At 36.8% G+C, this 20,180-nt stretch overlaps 1 protein-coding gene across 1 annotated transcript; it reads left to right on the plus strand.

Moving 5' to 3' along the window:
- Positions 1–522: 522 nt before the first annotated feature.
- LOC127622853 (long-chain specific acyl-CoA dehydrogenase, mitochondrial-like) lies at positions 523–12,782 on the plus strand. Its single transcript, XM_052096963.1, has 11 exons — positions 523–708; positions 1,354–1,530; positions 1,665–1,802; positions 3,087–3,251; positions 3,438–3,504; positions 4,977–5,141; positions 5,345–5,446; positions 5,749–5,862; positions 7,626–7,753; positions 8,153–8,239; positions 12,325–12,782. The coding sequence occupies exons 1-11, from the start codon at positions 617–619 to the stop codon at positions 12,416–12,418; spliced, it is 1,329 nt and encodes a 442-aa protein (XP_051952923.1). The 5' UTR covers positions 523–616; the 3' UTR covers positions 12,419–12,782.
- Positions 12,783–20,180: the final 7,398 nt, after the last annotated feature.

Genomic DNA, 20,180 nt, shown 5'->3' on the forward strand with positions numbered 1-20,180 from the left:
TTAATTTATATAGGAATCATATCTACTTGTTTCTAGTAGGTTTTCTGTACTTCATTGACATGTATGTCTCTATTATAATTAATCATTTTCATTAAGTCATTATTTAGTGTCTAGGATGGCAGGGATCAGTGACACTTAAGACTGAAAGTGAATAGTGACTGCGGCAGTCAGGTCCTAACATCTGTTTGTGTTTCTCATAGGAAATAACTAATTCCACTTTACTATTTCACATTTTGCAACTCCAAATAAATATAAATATAGGGTTTTTTTTTAAAACCCATTTCACGACACAATAAATTCAACACATTTATGAATAAACAGCAAAATGTTAAAATAGTTTGAAGACAGTGGTTGCAAGGAAAGGAAATGATAATCCCTTTCAACAGTAAATATTTGTTTCAATTCATGAGGTAATAATTATTTTCATTAACTATTCGTGCTTGATTTCACAACCGTTCACTTCATCAGCTGAATCTAAAACACGGACTCTTATTTTGAAGTGCTGTTTTCATGTGTTATTAGGCGGAAGTGGATTTAGAGGAAAGTTCACGGGCGCTGTATGTGACCTGTCAATCAATCAGTCAGACTGCAGTGTTATTGATCATATCGACATAACATGTTTGTGCTCAAAACACTCAGGAGTTTTTCTCCTGTCACGAAAAATGTGTATCTGCGGGGTAAACAAGCGTTTACAGTGTCCATGACGAGGTGAGAGTGGCATTTGCTGTTTGTTTTTGTTAATGTTTCTTTTGTGACTTTATTATTGATTTCCTTAATGTTTAATCTGTACAGAAATCGTATTTGTTTTCTTACTTTGTTCGATAGGCGCATTTGTATATTGCAATAATTCTCACGTGTTTTACATGTTGTTCAGACAGTGAAATGAGAATAAACAATAAAACGTTTTTGAGAAGCATATTACTCCAGCAATATTTTATCATTTATTTATTTTGGACCGGTACTATTGTTTCTAAATACCTTGTTAATGCAATGGTACATACATATAGAATATATCAGTATTGATATGATATTGATATGGTATTCATATCTTTAGATTATAATTGTGAACGGTGGGTAAATGTGGTAATCGTTACATGACATTAAAGTACCATGGTATATCATATAAAAAAACGAAATAGAATATTAAGAAGTGGTTTTCAGTGAAATGAATGACATTGTTGTTCAGAGATATCTATAATATACTACACAATTATTAATATAAAACAACATTGTATATTGTTATTATTATTATAATTTTTAAAAAGCTTCAGTGCTTTTAGCAAACTTAGAACCATGTACTGAATTTTGAGAGAGCTATTCAAGTCTATTTTAAGATGTTGATTTGATTCCCAGAATGCAACATGCTGACCCCCAGCATGGGGAAACAGCAGAACCTTTTCGTCCTGAAACATCCATGGCCAAGACTCTGATGGACATTGGCACCAGACGGATCTTCTCGGAGGAACACGACCTGTTCCGTCAGAATGTGCGGCGGTTCTTTCAGGAGGAAGTCATTCCGTATCATGCAGAGTGAGTCACTTCACCTTTGTAAAGTGTTCAGTGCTCTTTCATTATCTAATCCTGATAATGTCTTAATAATCAGATAGATGTACCATTAAAAATGTATGTGGTATAGTCAAAAGTGTGTATTTGTGTATTTACAGATGGGAAAAGAAGGGTGAGGTTAGCAGAGAGCTTTGGGAAAAGGCTGGAGAACAGGGATTATTGGGAATTTTCACTCCCGAAGAACATGGAGGGGTGGGAGGAGACATGCTGTCTGCTGCTGTGGTGTGGGAGGAGCAGTGAGTAGCCGTGTCCTCACCTGTACATGACTGTAGCCCTGCCCTCACCTGGCTATCACTGTAGCCCTGCCCTCACCTGGCTATCACTGTAGCCCTGCCCTCACCTGTCTATCACTGTAGCCCCGCCCTCACCTGTCTATCACTGTAGCCCCGCCCTCACTTGCCCATGACTGTAGCCAACCCTCACCTGTCTATCACTGTAGCCCCATCCTCACCTTTCTGCACTGTAGCCTCACCCTCACCTTTCTGTCAATATAGCCCCACCCTCACCTTTTTGTCAATGTAGCCTCACCCTCACATGCCCATCACTGTAGCCAGCCTTCACCTGTTCATCACTGTAGCCCCACCCTCACCTGTTCATCACTGTAGCCCCACCCTCACCTTTCTATCACTGTAGCTCCACTCTCTCCTGTTCATCACTGTAACTCCGCCCTCACCTTTATATCACTGTAGCTTCACCCTGACCTGTTCATCGCTGTACCCCGCCCACCCCTTTCCGTCACTGGATCCTCACCTGCCCATCATTATAGCTCCGACTTCACCTGCCCATCACTGTAGCCCCTCCTGTCACTGTAGCTCCGCCCTCACCAGTCCATCACTGTTGCTCCGCCCTCACCTGCCTATCACTGTAGCCCCACCATCACCTGTCTGTAACATTGCTATCAGTCACACATTTATGTTGTAAAGATTTTGCCATGGCTTTGCATGCCAAGAAACTGTTTCATCCCAAAATCAAAAGCATGAAGTAAGAAATTATTATTATTGTTGTTGTTGTAGAATTATTTTATAATTATTATAAAATGAAGCCTGCTTTATGGCCATCAAGATTCTTTGCATTGTAACATTATTTTCATGACAGTAAAGCACACCCCACTCCCTATTCTCATTACTGCAATGCAGAATTTTTTTTTTTTTAAATTGTGAAGTATTTATACATAAATATTGTAGTTGTTGTACTGCCTTTAACTTTTGATGATCCATCCATCCATACACCTTCTGCCATTCTTATCCTTATTATGCCACTTATATGATAATTTAAATAAATTAATCATTGTATTACAATATTTATAATATTGCAATAGTATTTATAATATAATAATAATATAAAATAATAATCGAACAAATTACTGTATTAAAGTAATGAGAATCTAATGTGAATCACCATTGAGTTTTTTTGGTTTTTTTTACTTCCTAGAAGCATGGCCTGGACATGTTCTCATGAGATTCACACTTGTATGTGTGTTGTAATGTTGCAGAAGTACAGTGGCTCTGTTTGTGTTGTAGAATGTATGCTAACTGCAGCGGTCCGGGTTTCTCTCTGCACTCTGAGATTGTAATGCCTTACATCAGTCACTACGGCTCTAAGGCTCAGATTGAGCACTATATTCCACAGATGACTGCTGGGAAATGCATTGGGGCCATCGCTATGACTGAACCTGGAGCCGGCAGGTGAGCATCAGTGAAGAATAAATGAAGCTTCAGTCCCTCAAATAGTTAGATAGCTTGACGTCACTTTAAATATACAAAGACATTGACATTCATGGTGCATAATTTTTACTTGTACTAAAAAGCAATTTTGTGATATGTGTGCAATTTGTCCCTTTAGTAGTAGTATGTTCTATTTTGTCTCTGTAGTGACCTTCAAGGAGTGAAGACTTATGCCAAAAGAGATGGCACTGACTGGATACTTAATGGGAGCAAGGTGTGAAAAATGCCATCTATTCTTTCTACAGTATTTTCAGCAGAATTTAAGTGTGCCTACATCTCTCTCTCTCTTCCTCTGGTTTATGGAATTAGGAAAATTATGTTTATCACTTAAAAGACAATTTCATTCTGTCATCATTTACATTTTTTTTTCTGTGGAAAAAAAATATGTTAATCAAAAGTACACGCAGCACTTTTCTATACAATGAAATTGAATGGGGATGGACATGGTAGAGATACAGAAAGGACAATAAAACACCATAAAAGTAAAAAGTTGTCCATGCAACATGTGTGCTATATTCCATGTCTTAAGGTCTATTTACACTAAATGTGTGAAGAATTTGTGAGACAAACAGCAACTGTCTGCTCACATCAGAACCGAAACAATCAAATTCAAATCATTATGTTGTTTCCATATTTTTGATGCATTTTAAGGAATAAAGTATCTGTGTATTTTGCTAGTGCACATGAGTGCCAATGTCTTCAACATGTACTTTGCTGCGAGTGTATTCCAAACAAACTCATGAACCCAGCTTCGCTTATTAATGCCTGGATAATATAGCACAAGGGATAGTTTTATAAATGCACGTTGTATAATATGCATTAAGTAAAACAGGTATAGAAAATAAGATGTATAACATAAAAAATTATATAAAAAGCAGACAGCCACATGGAATTAAATTTAATTATTGCATATTTGGATTGAATTCAGGGTTTCTTGTGCATAGTGAGAAAAAGAGCATTGTTACAGGAATACTTTGTGTTTTTATCCTTGCAATAAAAATAGCAGTGAGGTTCATACATTTTTACATCGTTTGTCTAAAATATTGCACGTAATTAGTCTTTTATTTTAGTCTTAATAGTGTCTGGACTGTTTCCTGTTTCAGGCCTCTATAAAAAGTGATATTTAAAACTTCAGAAATGAGTGATCCAGATGGAAAACAACAACCATTTTAAGTGTTAGTTCGAGTAAAAATTACTTCAGGCTGTCATAACAACTCAAAGTAGTTCATGATATCAATGTAAATAACCTCTGGCCAATGCGTTATGTCATCTACCCACTCAGGTGAGACATTGTCAAAAGACTTTTTATTTATTTGACAATTTTTACAAATTTAAAATGCTAAGCATCGCATCATCTGCTAAGAACATACGCCAATGCGAGACCTGGAGACCTGAAAATCAAAACAGGCATTCGTTATGAATCATGGAACACTTCCGCATTCAGAAAAAAGTTGGATATTAGTGTGTGAGGAACAGACAGAAATCACTGAAAATCTTCCCCTCCAATGCAGCTCAAATTGCACACAGTCGTATTTAAAACTGTTCAGTGAACAGTTCTTTTAAATAAAATAACTGAATCTTCTGTAGATTAGTTGTTGGTTAATTTGTTTGTTTTTTGTTGTGAATCTTTTTCATGCCTGTCATTTTCCATCTGGTTTTGTTCATGCACAGCACTCTTTCTTTCAGGTGTTTATTACTAACGGCTGGATGAGTGATGTGGTGATCGTAGTTGCTGTGACGAATCGTGAGGCAAAGACTGCAGCTCATGGAATCAGTCTGTTCTTAGTTGACAATGGCACTAAGGGCTTCCAGAAAGGCCGCAAGCTGGAAAAAATCGGGCTGAAAGCTCAGGTTCTCTCAAGATTTTCACATACAATACTCACAAATGCATGGAAATCCACAATGTTAAAAACATGGAAAAAGTAATATGAGTTGTCAGGTTTTATATGAGCTTTCCGAGATATTATTGAAGCATATTGGGTTAATATCACTTTAAAGCATCATTGATTAGTCAAGACATTTAAGGGTCTACTGTACATATTCATTGTTTCCAGGATACAGCGGAGTTGTTTTTTGAGGATGTGCGTTTGCCGGCCGATGCGCTGTTGGGTCAGGCCAATAAAGGATTCTATTACCTGATGAATGAGCTGCCACAGGTATATAAGAGAAGAACAGATGTACTGTTGGTTATTAAGTTAGCATTAGTGTTGTCTTCAAACAGACTGATTTAAAAGTAGAAGTGTTTAGTGCTGCTGGCACCCATTGCATTTTGCTGCACAAGATCTATTCTACACAGATTCAATTGTGGTTGTAAAATTTCCAAACTGTATAGGACAAAGGATTTAGCATATTCAAACAGCTCTACAAATATGCTGACACCCCATTATAGTGTACTATAATTTGAAAGGGGATCAATCAAAGTCTGGATCTCTCTCTCTCTTTCTCTGTTATTCCGCAGGAACGTCTTATCATAGCAGCCATGGCCATGGCCAGCTGTGAGTTCATGTTTGAAGAGACAAGGAACTACGTGATGCAGAGGAAGGCATTTGGCAAGACCATCGCTCACTTGCAGGTAAACACGAAAAGGTCATACTGTATCATGCAACAATTTTTTTCTTACTAGTTAAAATGTTCAATTACACATATCAGATATGTACTTGTACTTCTTACTAGTAAAATGGATAATATGTTTTATACCAATAAATACATTGTTACTAGTGCAATTCTCCATTTCTGATATCCACAATTGAAATACAACTAAATGTAAAAATGCTAGTGACTAGTGGTAATGTTCATTTCAGATATGTGTAATGTTATTGTAACTAGTAAGATTTACTCTTCAATTTATTGATTTGACTGATATCTTGAATACAAAATTTGCAATTGTAATTCATTTGTTGATATCAGGGATGGACATTTGTACTAGTAAAATGAAAAATTATAGAACTTAGAAATTTAACGCATTCATTTCTATGATTAACATTTTATGCAAAAACAATAAATAAATAACGCAATTAATGCTGTATCCATTTTCACGTAATCGGAGAAAGGTGTCCCAAGTTGTTCCTGGCAGGCTACTCAACCTTAAAGGCTCCATATTTTTATTATGGTGGGGGGTGCTCACTTGACTAAACTGCACATGCTCGCACAGAAACTGATTGTGTGAAACTGTACATGCTTATTCTTTATGCGCGAAGCATGTCCCGGGTATAATAAACACAGTAGTGGAATTGCTGTATGGAGAATGGAGACTTCACCCGCAAGTGATAAACCATGTGTGTGAAAGATACAGGCAAGCAGCTGTATCTCTTTGCAATGTCCCATCTGAACCAGTTTTAAAAGTGAAAGCACCCGAGAGAGGCCCAACGTGTGTGCGATAGAGACTGAGAAGGACCTGAACATTCAGCAAGCTTCAGTCAGGTGCACTTGCTGAGACTAAATGGCAGCCGGAGTAAATAATAGTTTTGAGATTTTTAAAGTTCAGCAAATTTAACTTTAGCATTCAATATGTTTTATATCTGTATGTATAGTCTAATAATGCATTGACAATATACAATTAAGTCCCTTATGCCAATAAAGTTTGATATGAATTGAATTTACCTATTTGATCCTATTTTTAAAGTCCACTGGAGAACATCAGAAGATTTTGCCCAATTGTAATTACAACATGTCCACTGTTTCTATGGCATTTATACATATATTGATAAAAGATTAATACATACTAATATGTGTCTAATTAACTATATCTGAGGGAAAAAAACTGTACATTTTACCATCCAAGTAATCCATACGACTCCAGTGGTTATATCCATATATTCAAGAGAGTTCTTCTTCTGTTTTTTGCTGATTTGCATTCTTTGTGTATATCGCCACATACTGGCCAGTGAGGAGAAAGAAAAAAGGGAGTGATAAAGCAAAATAAAAGAATAAACAAATCAAATTTGCACAACAGGTGTAATGAGTGGTTCTTGTTCACTCATTCCATTTGACTAAATAATATATATATCTTAGCCAATCAAATCTGTTTAAAATACAACTAATTCTCATGATATGATCCCTTAAAAAAACCTTTCAGTATAATTGGTTTCTCTAGACTTTCACTATGAGGATCAGTTTTCTCATTTGTGTAGTCCACTTTTAACCTCACGTAAGGTCATGACCAGGCGCTCTCTCCGTAATTGTATCCCTCCATCGGTTTCGGTTTCAGACAGATGCTTGGAGAAATTGAACGAGCTACATTATGTAGTTCATTTGTACATCAGTGAGCTGTAAATCAGGTTTGAACTACTAACATCTTATCATCATCAATTGTAAAAGTGCTCTTCTCTCTCTCAGACAGTGCAGCACAAACTGGCTGAGCTAAAGACGGAGATCTGTGTCGGTCGAGCGTTCGTCGACAACTGCTTTCAGCTCCACAGTGAGAAGAAGTTGGACTCAAGCACGGCATCTATGGCCAAATACTGGTGAGACTTCCAGGCCCCGTTTTCACAGGGTTCTTTCTATCTGTTCATCTATGACCCGCTTCACTCCTGGTTTAAAGATGTGCTTCGGATGACCCGATCACAAGTTGTCTGTGCTAAATACAGGTGTATATGGGGTCATAAACCTTTTGTTTTCGAATTACAAAAAACAAATACAGAGGTTGTCAAAGACACATGTGACCACATCGCATCTAAATCACCAATCCATCCTGAATGTCTGTCTGTGCGTAGACTCTCACCTCAAAAACCGGGGTCTGTCTGTCCTGACTATTGTGATTGGATGACCGACGCAGATGTTTATACCAGGTGCTTGCAAACAGGGCATCAGAATCCAAACCTGCTGAATACAGCAATACAATTGCAGTCTTTACCTCTCCACAGGGCTTCAGATCTGCAGAATAAAGTTGCATCTGAGTGCCTGCAGCTTCATGGAGGATGGGGCTACATGTGGGAGTTTCCAATAGCCAAGTGAGTGACAATCACCATCTGCTTTTTAAAACGGCATGTATTGTATAATAATTCGATAGCAGTATGCCACTCCAAGTAAACTCGAAATGCAGTATGCTTTATACACATAACTTGTTTAATATGCAGGCATACTGTACCTGGAAGATAAAACTGATACTCCAGAATGCAGTGTTCACATATTCAGGAATTATAGATGTAGTTTACAAACAATATTGAAATGAATGGTTCACCAAAAATGAAAATTCTGTCATCATTTAGACACCCTCATGTGGTTCCAAACCCATATGACTTTCCTTCCTCTGTGGAATTGTAAATGGTGGTAAATAGTGACAGAATGTTCATTCTGAGGTGAACTGTTCCTTTGTTCTGCACTTATTATATTTATTGCACTCACTTTTCTGTCTGTATACACTGTTATTTCAAACAGTCTTAGTATTTGCTTTTCCTTGGCCATTATTCTGGTGTCCAGCAGAGGGTGTATTTCTCTCAGCTCTGTATCTCACACTAAACATAGAGTTGCGTGCTGAGTTCATTTGAAGTGTCATTTATAGAAGTGCTTTTTAAAGATACTTTATCATTGTACAACTCAGTTAAATATTCTTTCTGTACACGCTAAAATGTGACTATGAGGTGTTTAAATACTTTGCACAGTATGCTATTGTATCTAATGCTTCCATATGTAGGTGTGGAGCCTTCCAGAATGATCCATGTCTTCTAAACCTGTAGCTGTTTAATAGAAATCCACTTTTGAATAACATCTTCGACTTTGTAGAGACAGCTGAGTGAAACGCATGAAACCAGTGAAGAATATGTCATGATTTTAGTGTGATAAAATCGCTTACTAACCATATCTGTGTAAAGTTATATCCAAAACTACAAATTAATTGTCATGACAATGAATCCCTTTAATATAACTGTCACAAATGGATTCTGTGACTAAAGACTTTTATCATAAAAGGGACTGAGAATGTGCACACATACGCATGCACGCACGCACACACACACACAAATGATGCACCGTATTTTCACAGTCTGGATGGCAGCAAATATCATCAGTTTACGCAGATGGTTTTTGTAGCTTTGTTTGTGCTGTTGTTCATGCCATTAATTGCTCCCTTTTATGATTTAATTGTTGAGTTTGTTAAATGTTCAGTATGATCATGTTAAACACCGTAAATATAACTGCTCATGAAGCACACAACACAATATGTACACGTTAAAGTTTAATGCTTCATTTTATCAGGCCAACACATGAATACAAAAACAGTTGTACCTACCAGTTCACCATTCATTTGCCAAATCTGTTTATGGGAAGCTGCCACATGTATAGCTCCCATTGTTTTATTACAATAGGGCACAGGAGTGGGGGGTAATCTTGTGGAATAATGATTGCTCTTGTGAAATGTGTTTGTGATACCCTTTATGTTGAACCATGTTAATGTTTTATGTTGCAGATAATTGTTTATTCACCTTGTCTTCCTATTCTAAGCTGTAAATGCAGCTCCTGATAGCCATTTGAAGAGTGGGAGTTCAGATAGGAGTTAAGAGTTGGTTAGAGGTGAAGAAAAAGTTGATTACGTGTTGGAGTTTTGGGCCAGAGTGGCATAACCAAGTACAACTGTGTACGTACACTGGCGGCCAAAAGTTTGGAATAATGTTCAGATTTTGCTCTTATGGAAAGAAATTGGTATTTTTATTCACCAAAGTGGCATCAACTGATCACAATGTATAGTCAGGACATTAATAATGTGATTAATATTTCTTTTTTCAGAACTTCTTCAATTACTTTAAAGAGTTCTCATCATAAAATCCTCCATGTGCAGCAATGACAGCTTTGCAGATTCTTGGCATTCTAGCTGCCAGGCTTTGTGGCTGTCTTGTTGGGCACTTCTCACGCTTCTTACAGTCTAGCTGATCCTACAAAAGCTCAATGGGGTTAAGATCCATAACACTCTTTTCTAATTATCTGTTGTCCAATGTCTGTGTTTCTTTGTCCACTTTAACCTTTTTCTTTTTCTGTTTCTAAAGTGTATTTTTCTTTGCAATTCTTCCCATAAGGCCTCCTGAGTCTTCTCTTTACTGTTGTAAATGAAACTGGTGTTGAGCGGGTAGAATTCAATGAAGCTGTCAGCGGAGGACATGTGAGGTGTCTATTTCTCAAACTAGAGACTCTGATGTACTTATCCTCTTGTTTAGTTGTACATCTGGCCTTCCACATCTCTTTCTGTCCTTGTTAGAGCCAGTTGTCCTTTGTCTTTGAAGACTGTAGTGTACACCTTTGTGTGAAATCTTCATTTGTTTGGCAATTTCATGCATTGTATAACCTTCATTCCTCAAAACAATTGACTGATGATTTTATAGAGAAAGCTGTTTTTTTTTTGTCATTTTTTAACTAATATTGACCTTAAGACAAGCCAGTCTATTGCATACTGTGGCAACTCAAAAACAAACAAAGACAATGTTATTATTCATTTAATGAACCAAATAGCTTTCAGCTGTGTTTGATATAATGGCAAGTTATTTTCTAGAACCAAATGTTAAATTTAGCACGATTAATCAAGGATAAGGTTTTGGAGTGATGCTGCTGTCTAGATTTGATCAAAAATGACTTTTTTCAAATAGTGATTGTGCTGTTTTTTTACATCATTAATGTCCTGACTATACTTTGTGATCAGTCGAATGCCACTTTATTTTTTCTTCTTTTTGCCACTGTAAATATCTTTGCACTCCAATTGGAAACCATCTTTTTTTTGCACCTTCATTGGAATAAACACCTTACACTGCATATTTATTTATCCACATTACTTTTTAACCTCCTTGACCACCGGTACATTCCCAACAATAACTATATTGGATATTACTTTACACAGATAAATAATTTTAACAGTATTTTAACGTTTATAGACTGGCCACATTCACTTCCATTTTAATTGCCTCTCTGTAACACAAATTTGAACTTTTTTCAAGAGTGGGAATTAATATTATTCCTTAAGTTGTCGATTGAGCTTAACTTGTATTGAACCTGATAAATTCCTTTGTTATGATGATTTTAATGAATTGTAATGTAATGAAATGTCATTTTAATGTAAAATGAGTTTTACAGTAATGAAATCTAATGAGGTCACATTAAATTAGGGAGTATTTGGCTAAATGTGTGCGTTTGCAACAGCATTTGTACCACAAAAATAAATTTTCGTGGAGTGGTGGTGGCGTAGTGGGCTAAAGCACATAACTGTTAATCAGAAGGTTGCTGGTTCAAACCCCATAGCCACCACGATTGTGTCCTTGAGCAAGGCACTTAACTCCAGGTTGTTCCGGTGGGATTGTCCCTGTAATAAGTCCACTGTAAGTCGCTTTGGATAAAAGCGTCTGCCAAATGCATAAATGTAAATGTACGTTTTCAACTTGCCCCACCTTTGTTTAAAAAAAGCAAAAATCTGGTTCCATTGAGGCATTTACAATGGAAGTGAATGTGGCCAATTTTTGAACATTAAAATACTCACTTTTTCAAAAGTATAGGCACAAGATGTAAACAATATGTGTGTTAGCATGATTTTACTGTGATAAAATCACTTACTAACCTTTTCTGTGTTAAATTCTAGCCAATGTTACAACTTTGTTGCTATATGACGACATGTAAATGATCCTAAAACATGATTAACATGATTACAGATTCATGTAAGTGCTTTTATTATATTATAAGCTTCACATTTCTGTTTAAACCCTCCAAACAATTGGCCACTTTCACTTCCATTATAAGTGCCTCACTGTAACCTACATTTTTTATTTATTTTGTTAAGAAAAGGAGGGACAGTTGAAATACATTTTTGTGGTAATCAACATTATGCCACAAATGCTGTTGATTCAGTTGAACTTGTATTAAACCTGGAATATTGCTTATATTTTCATGAAAATAATGTCACAATGCATTCCTAACAATAGGCTTCATATAATCTCATTTCACAAGTTTTTGTGGTAAAATATGACCTGGACTTGTTTGCTTGTGATTCACCCAGCCAGACTTTTCTTTCCACATAAATAAAACACAGCAGAAGAGTTTTAGTGATTCTCTTTCTCTCTTTCAGGGCTTTTGTGGACTCCCGAGTTCAGCCCATCTATGGAGGAACCAATGAGATCATGAAAGAACTCATCGCACGCAACATTGTTAGCCAGAAATAAAACTGTAAAAGAAAGACGAGGTCTTTATGTAGTGCCTTTCAGTGATTCTTATGACTAAATCAAGAGCTTCACGGATTGTTTGTTGATCATGAAATGATCTGATGAGTTATTCAACATATACAGAATGTGAACCTGCCATGTGACAGTCTGTACATCATATGATGTCTGTAGAGAGAATGTCTCTTATGTTTGTGACTTCACGCTGTACATATGGATCTGTTAAGCAACAGTTTCCTGCCAGACGAACACTGCAGCACTTTAGAGATGAGAAAAAATTTAGAGTTGTAAAGTTCCACATTTTTGTAGCGATTTGATTGTGTGAATGTCACAAATTAATTTGTATAAAGAAATCAGTCTTTATAAAGATGGTTGTCCTGTTTGTATCTAAAATAATTCTTTCTTCTTCCAAAGACATCGTTCACAAAACAAAAACAGTTTATGAATGTTAATCATGCATTGTGTTATGAATAGTGTAAACTCTGTGTGTGTGTGTGTGTGTGTGTGTGTGTGTGTGTGTGTGTGTGTGTGTGTGTGTGTGTGTGTGTGTGTGTGTACAGTGTGATTAAGCAGAGGTGGGTGGTCTGTGAGAGTTAGTTAAACAGTGTTAAAAAGAGAATAAAACCAGAGTGAACAACTCTCCTGCCATCTCGCCCTCGCTCTGTCAGGGGTATAATTATAGACCCATTTTCCTTTTATTCAAAGATATTAAAATATAGATTCATGCAATGTAAGTTGAGGGTAACTATGGATTGGAGATAAAATCAGCTTTCAGAAGCAAGTTTCACTGCCGCTCAATTCACGCAGAGTTACACAAGAGTCATGTCGATTCACCAACGTTTTTAGATGATGTTTTTGAGTGATTCTCTAATTAATCACTGGATTGTAAGAGAGAACTTTCTTAGAGAGCAAAACTGTAAGGCGAAAACAATCTTTTTTTTTCAAGCAGGTAGAAAAATGTAGCAATCAAAAAAAACATAAGAGTGACATAGACAAACCTATTTAATATTTATTGTCTGAATTAAAAAATTACGACTTGGAAACATTTGTAGATTGTACTGGAAAGGTGTACATGGTATTAGCAAATTCACATGCACCTTTCCAAAATGGAAAAGACACCTGTTATTGTACAAGTACAAATAGTAGGTCTACAACTAAAAACATTCGAGTTGGGTGTAATATAATTACTTTTCGTCCAAAAAGTAGTGTAAAGTACATTCTAAATTCTTGTAATAGGACTGCAGTTACAAACTTTTCAATTAGTGAAGTACATTACTTGGGTTGCACACATTTTAAATAATATTATTTATGTAGAATACATTTAAAACATGAATTATCTTCAAATGTCTGTGTTTCTGTGACAGTTGAAGTGTATGCCTAATTAAATTAAAAGTATATTAATTAGTATTAGTGATTACTTTTGATATGATGTAATCAGTAAAGTATTTGATTAACTGAATATTTATTTAAGTACTAGAAAAAAAAAACACAATCAGAAAATGCTGCTCAGGGACTTTTGGGAACACTACTGAGTGATGTCTTAAATCAATTTACTGAAAGAAACTGTCCAAATGAACTAATTCATTTAACTGTATCTGACTCAGCTAGTAACAATCCTCCGCCCCTGAAGACTTCAAAAGCACAGCTTTGAACATCATGGATGTTTACCAACCCTTTGTCATTTGTCTTACTAAGAATCCCGTTAGTGCACACTGTGTGTGTGTGTGAGTTCATCTGTAGCCTGTCGATGCTTAACGCTTGTCATGTCTTTCTCTGTTCTCTAATACTACTATTATTACATTTATGTGCGACCCAACCTAGAGCTGTCTGCTGCTACAGCTAAATTTGTGCTCCCAGTCGCACATTCTTGATCTGTGAAGCCACTGCGTGGGAGATCCAGCACACTGAAGCTGTTAAAACCGTTGTGTCATTCCTCATTAGCAGCCTCAGACAGGGTCTGCACATTTATTTATTTTTTTTCACATTTTCTGCTAAATGGATTTGAACGAGCAAAGAGAACTACACAATTAGTCATTGAAAGCATAACCAATTTAGCCTAAATATTTGAATATTTTTTAATATGCATCTACAAACACGCAAGACATTGACAAGCAGTCTCTCTGTTCACACTGAAAGTGATGAGCTTACGTAATGCTGCACAATCACAGCCAATCAGAACATATTTGATATTTAATGTTTAGCGTCAGTCGCTAGTCCACCTCTTGAGGTCAGGAGAGTGAGGTTTATACACATTGCACAGCTATCTATCAGCTGGGTCCCATTACACTCTCCCCCCTAAACCTTACTCCCATCCGGGTCATGGCACCATTGTGATGCTCCTGTTCTACGTGCTCTGTACAGGACTTAAACTGGTTTCTCTGGTATGGGAGGCGGGTGTGCTAACAAGGAGGCTAAAGGCTACAGCCCCTAGCGTCAGTCACTAGTGCACCTCTTGAGGTCAAGAGAGTGAGGTTTATACACATTGCACAACTATCTATCAGCTGGCCACTGTTACGCTTGCATCTGATTAGGACATGGTGGAAAGGGGCATTCATACTGACAACAACAACGCAACAGGAAACCATTCATTTTCAGTGAGAGTGGCTGATTTAACCCTCACTGTAAAAGAATATTCCAGGTTGAATACAAGTTAAATTCAATCGACAGCATTTGTGGCATAATGTTTCCCATGGAAACACTGATCACGTATGCCGACAGCGCCAGAGACACGTGGGAGAAAAATAACTAAACAAACAGAACAGACCAACGTACTCACCAGAACCATAACATAACCAACACTCTTAGAAACATAATAAACAATTTGATGGGGAAAAAAAAAAAACAGACTTGGTATTGGTAATACCAGCTTGGTATTATTTAAAATTTCACAAATTAGTCCTGCTGATCTCATATAAGGACATACCTTTTTAGGAAAACTATTTGCTCCAAAAATGTATTATTATTAATATTATTATTTTATTGCTTGTTTATTAGGGGCTACTACCTACACATCAAAAAGGGAAATGAAAAATGCACACAGCATTCACGCCTGGGTCTCAGGACGTTAAAAAATAAAAGCAAAAATCTGGGTTACTGGAGGAAGTGGAACTATAGAAACAAATGGGGACAATTTTTGGAGGGGTTAAAAGCAGAAGTGTTTAGCTTATAGTCAACTAATGTAAAGCTAATGGATCACCCACACACACAAAACAACAACAAGCGACTGAAAAATGTATTTTCATGTAACCAAAACCAAGATTTAGATTGAAGAAATAACTTATATCACTTGTTGGTTTATTGTATTTCACCAGGTTTATCACAAACCCTTTCAACATATGAATTACATATATCTATAATTACATTTTCACGAGTTAAACAATGGATTTACTACATTGGAAATGCAAATTGTTCATTTCTATTAATGTATTTAAATTTGCTAGATTTGGTATTTCATACATCTGGAAATGGATTTCAGATATCAAGAGAATTGAAGAGTAATTAAAGATATCATAAAAGATTTTCTTACTAGTTACAACAACATTAAAGATATCTGATATGAATTAAGGTAAAAATAATCTATAATTAATATAATATTCATATTTGGTGTAATGGTTAAGAGTCAGGACTGATCATATACTGTAAAGGTTGTAGTTCCTAGTGGATTGATGGAATATAGTCTCAATGTTGTTCTATTCCTCTTGTGCTGTTGAGGACTGTCCTTGCAGTTAGTGTGCTATAAGTCATTTTGAATAAAAGCGAATGGATGGCTAGTAATGAAGAAAATGTTCACCAGATGTTTATTGTTAAACCATCAAATGTACACTGTTATACAAGCTGTACACTCACTACCTTAAATTGTAGCAAAGTGTCATTTCTTCAGTGTTGTCACATGAAAAGATATAATCAAATATTCTAAAAATATGAGGGGTGTACTCACTTTTGTGAGATACTGTATCTCTGCTTGATTTTTCGGTGATGGCATGGATGTCGTCCTTTCAGTCAGCAGTTGGATCTACACACAATGGATTTGCATTCCAACCAAGCGCAATGCGTTAAGGAATACTTTGAGCTAATATTGGAATTTCCCTAGTTTCCCCCCCATGGCTTGCCCTGGGGAACGAGTTGGTCAAGGCAATGCTTTTGTTCGTGAGGGTGTTTCGTGCTATCTGGGTACTATGCGTTGTTCACCCATTATATGTTGGGACCAGTTTAGTTCTTACCTGTTTTTTCAGTACACCAATTTAGCTCAGTCTCCCCTTAATTTACACTGGTGAACGAGCATTGAATATTTTCAGCTTGAGTTTTGCCTCTACTTCCATGACCAAGGGTTTTGGGCACACATAATATAATTCAATGTACTATAAAAATAGGTCTACACACGAGCCTGATGGGCTTGTAATGAAGGATGAGCCCCAATTCAGTGAATGAAATTGGACCGTATAAATGTATCTGTTTCTCTCCTGTTTGCCCTTCAGTCAGTATAGGGATGAGTTCGCTGTTGTATGCGCCTCAAACGTCTGACAACCAGAATATGGTTCAGTTTTCCCCCGCAGCTTGCTGTGGAGCGAACATTAAAGAAAGCCACTGTCTCCATGACCAAGAGTTTCGAGACATGCATAACAGAATTCGATGTTCATCAAGCATAAGTGTACACAAAACACACAGTTAATATAAGCACCACACATTGTCCCCCATAAGAATTCTGGGACCATTGTTGCGAGCCTGCTTGCTCTCAATTTCCTTCCATGTTCACACATTCTTCCCCGTTCTGTGCTAGGGAAGATGGTTTATCTGGCATTCTCTGCTGTAAATACATTCAGAGTGACTGCTTTGATCTGCCTGATCTCCATGACCAAGGGTTTAGAAAAATGTAAGTGTACACAAAACATAGTGAACATAAGCACCACATGTTGTCCCCCCCATAAAGAATGCTGAGGCCATTGTGGTGAACCAGTTTTCTGATATGAACATCTTTCTTAGATTCGCTTTCGGGGCAAAGTGTATCAATGTTTCATCCTTCTGTTCGGACTTGCACTGGCACCACGCACTTTCACAAAATGCATGGATGTGGCATTGATGCCCTTGAGGCTTTAGGGCATCTGCGTTTTGAATTATCTTGACGATTGGTTGGTGATAGCCCACTCCTGAGACTTTGGCTGCCCAACATCGAGATGTCATTCTCAGCCATTTGTGCAATCTAGTGCTGTGTGTAAACCTAGACAAGAGTGTTCTGTTTCCAAGGTAACAGACTCTGTTTCTAGGGGTGGAGCTAGATTTGCGGGCGATGGAGGCATGTCTGTCCCCAGTTCGTGTACTCTCATTCCCCCGGGGTCTAGTACTGTTCAGAGTTGGATGTGTTCTCCCTGCAAGAACATTTCACAGGCTTTTGTGGCTCATGATCGCGGCTTCCGCTATCATTTCCCCAGGCGTGTTGTATGCAAGACCGTTTCAGTGCTGGATGAACTCCACAAAGGGACTTCAACCACTGACGCATGCATTCCGTCTCTTCAAAGTGATGCGTGGGTGCTACCGAATTCTGCTTCCATGGAAACGGACATGCCTTCTGATGTCGGGCGTGTTTGAGTTGCTGTTTGTGTGAATGAAAACCGCATCTGCACCTAATAAGCAGACGTGGCTGCGTACATGGGAAGATCTTGCATTTAGATGTGATGTCTGTGCATATACAAGTTGTGAACTGTTATCATGGTACTTTGGTGACAATTTGGCTGTTTGTTACATAAAATAAATATTATGTGCTTGAAAAGAAAAAAAAAGCTGTTTGTTTGACGAATGACAACAGCTACTAATGTAAACAAACATTTTAGCATGCATCAGAGGAAGATCTTGTTTGATGAATTGACTGTGTGTATAAGATCTGCAAACATTTTATCATGGTACTTTGGTGATGAGTTGGATGTATGTATTTAAAATAAACTTATTCTGTGGTTTAAAAGACTGTAAGAGTAACTCTTTGAGCAAATCAAAGGTTTAAACAGTACCTGTTTTTGAGTGTATAACTGTAAGATGATTGTGGTTGTAAAGCAACATAGCAACTTGGCCTATTAATGTAGCCTGTAGATTACAACAAGCATTGGCAGACCAAAATATATATATATATATATATATATATATATATATATATATATATATATGTATATATATATGCATATATTTAGTAAAAGCTGTATTTACAAGAACGCATCCACTTACATATAAGTTATGAACAGGTGTAGCTTTTTGCCCTGTTTTTTGCTTATAACTTCAGTAAACATAAACATGCGGTATGAAACACATGGTTACTTAGAGCAGATGCTCCAGATTCAAACAAACCCATATACAACATTTTAGTTCTTTTGTTGGTTTAATTACTTTTCTGGATGGATTCAAATGTTAACTGCAAATACCCTCGATCAATGAATCATTAGCAACCCTAATAGGTATTTTACAACAGCTATGAACGTGGCTAATCCAATCAGAAATTAGATATCTGTTATTTTCTAATTGGCATATCAGCATGAACCAATCAAACACATACAGACAATAAAACACAGACCAATTAAATTAAGTTGAAATGACAAAGGGACACTTGAGGGAGTTCATATGGAATATTTAATGACAGATAATAGTGCTACATCCTGGGGTTACTCAACAGGCTTGTGGAATAATCACATTTCACTCCTGCATGTACACACACAAATTTACATGCTGAAACATCAGTCTCTGAAAAGACCAAGCACAGGATCATGGGAGCTGCTGTGACACAGAGTTATTTACAATCTTTCTGCTGCACTTCATCTGTTTATTATGGCTCACACTCTGTTCAACAAAGGTACGTGCCATTTTTCTGATCAGCTCTTTTTTTGATCAAGCTTTTGTGATATTATAGGAATAGTTTATTCAAAATGTACAATACTGTCATCATTTGCTCACCTTTGCGTAGTTCCGAGCATGTATGACTTTCTTTCTTCTGTGGAACACAAAATGAGATTCTCTGATGACCATTATATATATTTTTTTATATAATTTATTTAATTTTTTTTGTCATTTTTGGAGCTTTGAAGCCTCAGTCCCCTTTCCTCTTTATTACATTGAAAACAGTACTCTGGAAATTTTTTTGAATTACGTGCGATTAAATAAAGAGTGAACTTTCAACTTTCACATAAATGAACTGGACATCCTTCTTGGTTCTTATACACAAGTTAAGGATGCATTGCTAGGCCATTCTCAAAGGATAGTTGGGTCCAGTTTCATACAGTGCATTTAAAGGGGCTTGTAATTTAAAACGTTCCTGAAGTTGTACACAAAGTGCAGGTTTATGGGACACAGATTCATTCCGGCTTTGCACTTAACAGGATTTTCCTCAAACAATCACCTGGTATGTTGGCGATACAGACCAGGATTTGACTTTAATTTGCACCTGGGTGACCATCCCTACAGGCTGGGTTATAATTAGGGCTGGGTGATATAGCTAAACACCTGATGACAATCTCAATATTTTTATGTTTTTGATGAAAATGCCACATGGAGACTTCAATCAGAGTTATGAGTCGATGCACTGACAGTTTGAACTGATTCATGGAGGTGAATCAACAGCGTTTTTGCAACTGAAGTTATAACAGATTCATCCGAATAATATAAAAAATATTTGTATGACTGACTTTCCAACAGGCACAAGGATAAAGTGACATTTTAAATATGCATATAGGAAATTACAAAGAATTTCTTAATCAGTGCAGTCAATATTTCTAAAGTGTAAATCTTATTA

This window comes from Xyrauchen texanus, chromosome 29 (genome assembly GCF_025860055.1).
Source record: "Xyrauchen texanus isolate HMW12.3.18 chromosome 29, RBS_HiC_50CHRs, whole genome shotgun sequence".
Classification (NCBI taxonomy): Eukaryota; Metazoa; Chordata; class Actinopteri; order Cypriniformes; family Catostomidae; genus Xyrauchen; species Xyrauchen texanus.